At 38.6% G+C, this 9,902-nt stretch overlaps 1 protein-coding gene across 2 annotated transcripts; it reads left to right on the top strand.

Moving 5' to 3' along the window:
- Positions 1-772: 772 nt before the first annotated feature.
- Positions 773-8,554, top strand: LOC147854891 (uncharacterized). Of its 2 annotated transcripts, XM_087331747.1 has the most exons (12): positions 773-1,103; positions 1,243-1,425; positions 1,571-1,682; positions 1,794-1,836; positions 1,976-2,022; positions 2,152-2,198; positions 2,403-2,555; positions 2,640-4,401; positions 5,397-7,323; positions 7,664-7,723; positions 7,827-7,886; positions 8,027-8,554. In XM_087331747.1, exons 1-11 carry the CDS (start codon positions 1,042-1,044, stop codon positions 7,874-7,876), a joined length of 4,446 nt encoding a protein of 1,481 aa, XP_087187873.1. In that variant the 5' UTR covers positions 773-1,041; the 3' UTR covers positions 7,877-7,886; positions 8,027-8,554. The 2 variants fall into 2 exon arrangements, with proteins under 2 accessions (XP_087187873.1, XP_087187872.1); XM_087331746.1 differs by lacking the exon at positions 8,027-8,554 and having other exon boundaries at positions 774-1,103; positions 7,827-7,997.
- Positions 8,555-9,902: the final 1,348 nt, after the last annotated feature.

The following is a 9,902-nucleotide window of genomic DNA, read 5'->3' as shown; positions in this document are numbered from 1 at the left end:
TCTCTCACTCTACATACACACACACACTCTCTCTCTCTCTCCCTACATACACACACACTATCTCTCTCTACATACACACACACACACACTCTCTCTCTCTCTCACTCTACATACACACACACACTCTCTCTCTCTCTCACTCTACATACACACACACACTCTCTCTCTCTCTCACTCTACATACACACACACACACTCTCTCTCTCCCTACACACACACGCACACTCTCTCTCTCTCTCTCTCTTCCTCTCTGTCTCTACAAACACGTTACACACATACACACACCTCTCTGTCTCTCTCTACACACACACACACTCTCTCTCTCTCTCTGTCTCTCTGTCTGTCTCTCTCTGTCTGTGTTTGCTCAGACAGAGTAAGTAGCCTTAGCTAGAGTTCTACTGTTCCTTCTCTGTCTCCTTCATCATCATCCCCTGCCCCTTCTCTCTGTCTCCTCTGCTCTCCTCTCCTTTCCTTCCTTCCTTTCTTCTTCTTCTTTCTCTTACATCCTCTCTCTCTCTCTCTCTCAGAGACCACCATCACCATCTCCTCCCACACTCTTCTATCACACAATGTAGATGTGCATGATCCCGCTTCTCACCTCACTCTTCTCCTGATTCTCTCCTGATTCTCTGCTTTCTGCATATCCATCCGCGCTTGTTTGAGATGAGGGTGATTGTGGTACATTATCCTCCATAGCAATCATCTCAACCAAGAAGACCAAGAAATCAGAATCCTGACGGTGGTATGTAGGAAATCATGGCAAGCACTGCGCAGTCTCATCCAAGAAGCTCTCAAAAGCAATGCAGAGCTCCACACGCAAACGCCATGGCTCCTGCTTCACCATGTCAACTCTAATTCTTCTCTCTGAATGCTTCTCCATGAAGACTGTGGGATGCGACATTCCTCTCAGACCAAAAAAAGATCCAAGGATGGCAGTAAAAAGAAAAATGTATCTAAGAAAGATGCATGTACTAATTAAACTGTGGTGAAGGTCAATTTGTGTCTGAGCTCACTAGGTCAGTAAGACGAAGCTCTGTCAAAATGATTCTATCACAGACCGTTCTTGACCATATCATCTTCCAGCTCACGCCTACTCGAACCAGGTACGTTACACATGCACAGACAGAGAGATAATCAACCTCTCTTAACTATGTTAAATTTCTGTGTGGACTTCTATATTTGGGAATAATGCGTGATTTTTGCACGCTTGATCTGAACCATCTCTTTCTCTCTCTCGGATAGGTTCGACCTCTATGTTGTATCAGGATCTGTGACAGAGAAACTCACGTCTGGTCTGCTCAATCCATTCTTATCCCACTTACAAACTGCTGAAGAACAGTTTGCGACAGGAGGTTATTCCATCCAAATCGAACCAGCTCCAAACTACAATAAGTCATCTTGGTTCACAAAAGACACTGTAGAGAGGTATAAATATACATTTGTGCCTATATGTGTATGCCTACATGTAGATTTATATTATATATACATTCTTTTTCTTTTTTGCCATTTCTCCTCATAATTCTGACAGAAATTTTATGGTTGGGTGATCAACAAACAAAAATTCCACCAGGTTCGTTAGGTTTGTGAGTACACCTGAGGTAATCGAGAGAGTGAATACGATTGAATGTGAGCTCATCCAACTGGAAGAGACAATCGGAAAGCAGAACCTTGATCCAACAAGAGTGCGTATGATTTCTTGATGTCTTTTCCTATCTCTCAAAGACAAAACAGATATTCTTGATGGAAAAAATAACTTATATATGAATAAGATCTGGAACTGGATGTACTTTCAGGATGATGCATTTATGTTTGATTCGCCATCAAGTTCTTTACATGGTACGTGATATGATCTTTACATATCAGATTCTGATGTTGTCTTCATACAATGACCCGATTACTGCTAGAACTTGAGAGAAAATGAAGGGAAAGATTCATATAGTTAGGGTTTAATCACAGACGAGATACTTTTTTACAGGTGAGAATTTGGCATTAGCAACAGAGAAGAGCCCATATTCAAAAATGGTACTCATCACTTTCCTTGTAGCTCATAATGGCTAATGTAATTAATATTGACCTGTGTAATTCATGTGTTCTGAGCTTCTTCTGTTGTATTACATCTTCTACCTCTGAAGGCTTTTGGTTGAATCACAGATCAGGCGAGAATATGGCAGTGAACCCACACCTGCAAAGAACACAAAGTATGCTCTTTTTTGAAAGCTATGTCTATGAATGATTTGAGATCACACACTATAACAGTTGCTTGAACACTTTGTAATTACCATCTCTGATGAAGAGCTTTAATAGTTGTTCTCAATAAAAGATGTGCTTCTATGAATTATGGATCACATAAATTAAAAAGTGTTTCCTTTTTTGGAAGTAATGCTTATTAACTTTTGCCACAGGGATCAATTATTAAGGGCCTTAAATGCTCGTCGATCAGCCTTACAGAAAGAACAAGGAATGGCATTTGCTCGTGCCACGGCCGCAGGGTTTGAGCTAAGCCATTTGATGCAATTAATCATGTTTTCGGAATGCTTCCGAGCTATCCGAATGAAGTAAGTGGAAATCATCAATTAACTTCTATTTATCTATTTATCATTTTAATTCATAAAATAATACTTCTATATGTTTTCTTCCAGGGAAGCATGCATCAAGTTTGTGACCTTATGCCAGAAACAGCACATCCCTGGTTTTTGTTCTGATGATATGTTGTCAATAGATAAAGACCTTGTGGAGGCTGTTGCCAAAACAGGATGCACAGCCATTCGAAACTGTGAAAGTGAAGTAGAAACTCATACTACTGGAAATGAACTCCGTTCAGAATCACAGTGTCACACTGAGCTTAAACCTGGTTTTCTAAGTGTTTCTCATGATGAGTGGAAGCTTGACGATGGTTTTGGAAGCTCTGACCATCCCTTTAGTGTAGAGAGACAATATCAACAGAAATTACCAGTCTATATTAACTCAAGCCCTGCTACCCAAGTTTGCCATTGGTCAACTGCTAGAGAATGGCCTAATATTTACACTATTACAAATAACACCAGTCCGTCTCAAGTACATCAGCATGGATTCAGCCCAGGTAGTCAGGAAAGCTTCAATATTCTCTCTGATATGTCTCCGCCCCCAGATGTTGCTGCAAAATTCCATTTTATGGACACCCATAATCAGCTCTCTCCTGATATTCAAACCTATCAAAATGCATATGAAATAAAGTATTTTTCACCTGGAGGGAGAGAGAGCATAGGCAACAGAAGTATACACCATGAAGGCATGGTGAATTGTAAGAATACCAGTGGTAATCGTCGGAGACAACGTAAAATAGTCACTGATGAAGAGTCAGTGGGAGATGACTATGATAACGAGACTAGTGATGTAATGGACTCATCTATGGACACATCGATCACTGGTTTAAGGAGGAGATGGGCTGATTCTGCAGATTTGAATATTCACACTAACTGGAAGAATTATAAGAACAAGGAGGAAGAGAACTATAGATTCAGAAGAGAAGAGGGTGATCACAGTGAGTTAAGTCAGTCAGAACAAGAAACCTTAAGAAGCTTTGGATCCACTAGACATGTTTCACAGATTAAGGAAGTGGATGAGAGTATAACGTTGCTCCAAAACGGAAGGTCAGTCAACAGTGAAAATACCGTCTCATTTACTCCAATGCTCGATGCTGAGCATCAGAAATCCAAAATGAGCTCCACCATTGACAACTCTTTCCTGCTTTTTGGTCAACACACCGATTATAGCCCTGGAATTAGGTCGAAGAAACGATTGGAATTTCAAGAACCTGAAGCAATTCCTGGCAAAATAAAGATAGAAAAGGATCTAATGCCATTAGATGGCATGTCATTTGTCCGTGTGCAACCTATAGATCAAGAGCAAGACCAAAGAAAGAGTATGTTCATTGAATCTGAGATGCAAGGTAGTAAAATCTATGACATGATGTCAAGGAAAGCACTGATGGTCAATTCAATGGCTGACAAACAAGAACATGATGACCTATTAATGATGCCAAGAAGGCAAAAGAATAGCTCATCTACAGATCATGTCAATGATGTGATGAAGATTGACGTTGATCTTATAAAACCTACTTATCAAACACAATCTTCTAAACACTTGAATGGGCATTGTGAACCATCTCAGGAACGTGTTAAAAAGTTTCTCGATCAATATAATGAGAAAAGGGAAGCTAAACTAAGGGGCCATTCTGGAAGCTCAAAGCGGGTTGAAAGAGACGGGAAGATGAAAGCAATGGAAGAGGTTTTACAGAAGAGGAAAGGTGATATAAGTAGAGTTAGAAGAGCTGAAAGACCAACTCATGTAATGGAAGCACAACTACGTGCTGATGAAATAAGAGCGTACAAAGCAGCCTTGAAGAAGAGCAAAGAAGAGAAGGTTTTTTTTTTCTCCTTTACTGTAAATAAAACATGCTACATTTTTCTGAGTGAGCTGAGTTCAGAGAACGTTTTTTAAAAATTTCTCAGTGTTCGATGAAGAACTTGGAGGGCCATAAAAATGATAATGAAAATAGATGTGTTTGGAGCATGTCTGTATTTTAAGTAAAGGGAAAAACCTCTAAAGTTACCCCTGAGACTTCATTTTCCCATTTCACCTAAGTTTTCAGTATATCTCAAAATGCCCTGGGTCAAACCACCTCTCCCTCACCTCCACCCACAAAAAAAAGAGAAAAATGGGATTCGATAATGGCTGAAATAGCACATATAATTGGGGAAAAGGGGATGAATCGACCATGTAATTGCTCAAACAGCAGATATAATTGCTGGAGACATGGTTGACCCAAGGGCATTTTGAGGCCAACAATGGAAAACTTCGAGGCATTTGGGGAAGTAAGAAAATTTGATGCTAATCGATATCCTGGAATTACTCAGTAACCTGATGGAATTCTCTCTGTTATGATATTCACATAAACAAACCCTGGTGGAAATTGATTTAAAAGTTGAGATGCGTCTTTGAGCCAAGATTCTCTATGGCCATTAGACACATTATACATAAACTGCAAATTGAACTTTGTGTTATATTTTCGACTGTTTTGAGACACAATGCTCTGTGGCCTTTATCATACCTGAATTTGGTCATCATGTTAGAATTGATAGTTCCTTGATTGATCTCTTTATGAAGTGGCATCTACTCTAGGGAGAATGTATTATGTACATTCTCTTTATGTTGCTTATCATAGATATTTGCTTCTGAGTTGTAACATTGAACAAGTATGTATGTATACATGCATGTCTGTATATTATGCACACAAATTTGTACGTACTTGTTGCTGTACATTAGGGCCATTTATTTTTCTGGCTCAAAAGGAGAGGTGAGTTATGCGTACTTTAGAAGTAACATGAAGCTAATTCTTATTTTTGTTTTCTTTGTAGGATCATGAAGAGAGGAAGAGACTAGACGTGCTCAAAGCTCAGAGGCAGGAAAGAATAGCTGCTCGGAAAAATGTGAATTCTTCCATCACAAGAGGAAAATCTACAAGTTCTCCACCTCCTACATCAAAGCTGAGTTCATTTATAAAATCATCGTCATTGGTTCAAAAAGCCAGGCCATCATCGCTGCTTGGTTCCCATTCTATGCCATCACTTCAACAGAGAATTGCTCCCAAACCAAAGGAGCTAGAATTTAATGAAGTTACATCAAAGATATCTTTCAGATTCACTAGAAATCATGTCCGGAGTTCTTCACCATCTATTATGGATCACCATCATCATCCTCAGAGACAAACAGAGATTTTTACAAGCTTGAAGCCTGGAAATGCATCTCGCTCTTCACTCGACACGGTTAAGCTTGAAGTTCCCCCAAAGGTACATTTAGCGAAGGATATAACAACAATGGTTTCTGATGTTAGTGATGGTCAGATAACCTTAGGGAGTGCTACAAAGCAAAGTGTATCAACCTCTAACGGATTCAAGGGACAAAGCTCACTTCTTTTGCCAAAAGTGTCACTTTCTTCCATAGACACCATTGGCGCAAAACTCAGAGTAAAGACATCATTATTGGATACAAATGTGAAAGTTACATCTCTGTCAAAATTGGTGCAGGAAGTATCATTGAAACCGCCAAATTCAAATGGAATTTCATTTGTGGAAGGCAAAGATTTTCTTAAGAAGGGTGATGGTGCTAGATCTGGAGCCAAAGTGGTAAACGTTACAAGCCCTCAAAAGTTGACTGTAGTGGATAAGTTGCCTATTCCAACAATAAAGGACAGCAACAACATTAATGTTCTCAGGATAAAGATTAAGCCAGATGTAAGTGTCCAAACAGAATCCTTTGGAGAAGGAGGAATTTCTGAAACTTATGTAGGACTAAAAGGAATTAGGTCTTCTGCTTCACTTTCAGAGATAACATATGTGGACTCATCAGAAAAGACTCAAAGCAATGATATTATCATGAGAAAGGAACTGGTTAAAGAGGACATAAACTCAATAGAAGCCTCTGAAGAGGGAAGAAGAAATAACTCTTCTCCCTCTCCCTCTCCCTCTCCCTCACCCTCTGCCTCCCTGTCTCTCTCTCCTTCTAGAGGAACATATACTACCTCACATCAGCTTGTGTTAGACTCACACAAATCTGTGAATGGTGAGGTAAAGAGTTCAGAGCCAAATATTGATTCTGAAACAAGTCAAGATAGGAATCGCCACAAAAGTGTGGAGCAAATCAATTCTATTCCTTGGGTATCTGAACAATCAAGACCCTTCAAATCAAGCCGATCACATGGAGGAGAAATGGATTATCCAATCAAGAATGCCTTTCAGCCAGTTTTTTCTTTCTCAAATACTATCCTCATGTCTAACTCTAGAATTGGGGAGGAGGACCCTGACGCGTCGTCTTCTGTAATCCATTCTGTAGTGAAAGATCCAGATGGGCCTAAGCAGAAGATAGATTCCTTCAGAAAGGCATCTGCTGATCGAGCCATGACTAATTTAACCTTAGTTGATCAAGTTTGTACACAGAATGCAGAGGCATATAAAGAGCCATTAATCACTCTTCCAACAACAACTTCCTCAATCGGAAGTTTGAATGGAGATCACACAAAACATAAGAGTTCTTCAGGGAGGTCTTCACTTCCTTCTGCAGCCCAAATTAGTACACCTACGAAAGATCACTATTACAAGGGTTTCAAAAGTCTACTGTCATTTAGGAGAAGAAGTCCACAGAGTCGAGCCTTAACAACCCCTACAAGGAATGAAAACATGGAGAGGGATAGAGTGGATGGAAGATCTTCTAAGCATAGGAGTCTGTCAGATGACAAGAAATGGCATTCTGATTCGTCTTTGATGAGAAATGGAGTTAAAGACCCAGGTAAAATATCGATCAAGATTTAAGGGGGTTTTTGTCTAACCAGGGTGTAAGCATGAATCTCTTAGGGTCGTAACAAAAAGTAATTTGTTTTAGCTTTCTGCATATAAGTCAGGTATGCAGAAAGCTAAAACAAATTACTTTTTGATTCAGACACTTTTTATAATCTGCATTAAAAAGCAATTTGTTTTAGCCTCTGCATACAAGTCAGATTATACATACATACATACATACATACATACATACATATATATATCAAATATCTTTACTTTTCTATCAGAATGCATAAAAGACATATTGGTTTCATATTGTCTTACTTTTTTTTTTGCTTTATCTCGGGCAGCAAAGCATCCAGAAAGTGGTTCTTCAGATCCCCAAAAGAGTTCAGGCTCCTCCGGAAAAGGTAAGATATCGTAAGATTTGGCATCAATATTTGCAATCCTTCAACTTTAGCATGAATCCATTTTAAACACAAACTTTTGGTTGGTTGGATTGTGTTTCTACAGCCCGACGAACATTTTCATTCTTCCGAAACTTTCTGGGCAAAGGAAAATGACAAGTGCAATGTAATGTGAAGTAAAAGCATATAATCTTTGTTCATAAGATTAGAGTGATCATCAGATGCAAAATTTCACATTATTTTACATTCAATCCAATCCATCATGGCATTTCAGATCTGATACTTGTTTCTGTTTCTACGTTGCAGTTATGTCCTATAGCTTTCCACTATAGATAAATACAATATATATGCGTGCTCAAAGGGAAGTATGGTGCACATTCAATCCAAATCATCCTAATTGGAAGCTCCCATGAGTGAAAATGTGAATGCATGAAGCTTGATCTCAGAATGCGGGTATTAAATTTAGCAAAGGAGAGAACCAGGAATATTTTGGAACAAGAAACAGTGCTATCTTGTGAGGATTGAGGTATATACAGAAAGATGATGGTGTACCATACTTGTAGGATGGATGAAACACAATGGATTATCCACCAAAACAGAGCATATTGATAGACAGTCTTCAATTCGAGTCAAAACTTGTCTTGATTATGCCTCACTTGAAACATTGTTAAAACTTTTCTCATCAAGATGAGAGTTATCTACTCCATTGAGATGTCTATAATATATATAGTCCTGAACAAGGTATTGATATATACTGCAGGAAATGTACCAAAAATACCTTGAAAAGATTGAAATAACATGGAATGAATGCCAGATCGGATTCATCGTTCTGTAGAGATGTATTTTTCGGAGCTCGGAAAAATGACTAGTGGTGTTGTTCAATGAGTCAAGCGAGTCAAGTGGAGTGCGAGATCGATTGTATTGGTCATGTGAGACTATTTGAGGTTGATTTTATCTAGTTAAAATATAAAGGGTATTCTGGTCATTTTCAAAAGATAGGGGTATTTTGGCGATTTCCATAGGGAAAATTTATTTACCAAAATGGCTTAAGTCAATTGTTTGAAGAGCAATTATGTGTGCCATTTGAGTGGCAACATTGTTTTGGTTGTTGGCCATGGGTGTTTGTGCAAATAACGAAACATTATGGGCGTGTGAGGAAATTAATAAAGACTTAGAAAAGGTTGGGTGAACTTAGGATTGCTCATAGTGAATATCAATCCATGGAAACGAAACATTCACGTGTTATATTAAAAGATACATGTCTCTTGGTTTGGATAACGATCTAGCATTTAAGAACTTGTCATAGCTTCAAAAGTGGATAGTGTCTTGATTTTATTTATGTAGGTGTAAAGTTCTTTCGTAGTAATAGTGCTGCGCTTTTTTGTACATCACATCATCTTTAAGGTGTCTGTTCTATTCTCATACATGAGGATTAATTGTTTGGAAGTAGCCTTTTTGGCTACAAGATTGCAAAATATGAACTTTGTTCAAAAACAAGATTTTCTAAAGCGCACAATTGTCCTTCGTATTATTGTTTAGTGCGCAAATTTTGTTATAATGGGTTAAAAACACGTAAATCCCATCATTGCATAATGGGATCTAATAAAGTCGCAAGTAGGATCCTACATATACAATGGTATGTTGCCACGTTATTGAGCCTCCTATTTTACAAGGGCAATTTCTGCATGAGTCGAGTTCTTTTGAGAAAAACTTCACCTATATTGCCAAGCTTGAGGGCATCTTAAACATGAACTACAAATTTTCAGTTTTAGTCCAGATATTTTATTATCAATACAGCTATGCATACCATCATCCCTTCTTTGCATTGCTTCTATGTTTGGCAACACCTTTTAACTGGCCGCTACAATGTGAAGAAGGTGACCTACCATACACTATGTTTATACCATACCGATTTGTGGGTTGTAATAAATGCAAATGAGTGGAAAGTGCTAATGTTTCCCCATCTTATTGATGAAGCACATGTAAGTGGTGGCTACAACTCATCCAAGAGTTATCATTGAGCACATAAATTGCAGATGTTAGTGTCCAATCCAATATGATGTTACCCACGAGTTGGTGGGCAGCTGTATTTTACGATGCATGGATACATTGTGGGTATCATTAGCTATCAATCACATTGTCTTGTAGCAAGATTGCGATGTTGATTTCAAGATAGTGGTAC

Source organism: Azolla caroliniana, unplaced genomic scaffold (genome assembly GCF_043228905.1).
Source record: "Azolla caroliniana isolate FFs.n. ecotype wild unplaced genomic scaffold, voAzoCaro1.0.p SCAF_15, whole genome shotgun sequence".
In the NCBI taxonomy this organism is placed as follows: Eukaryota; Viridiplantae; Streptophyta; class Polypodiopsida; order Salviniales; family Salviniaceae; genus Azolla; species Azolla caroliniana.
This window is presented reverse-complemented; position numbering and strand designations above follow the sequence as displayed.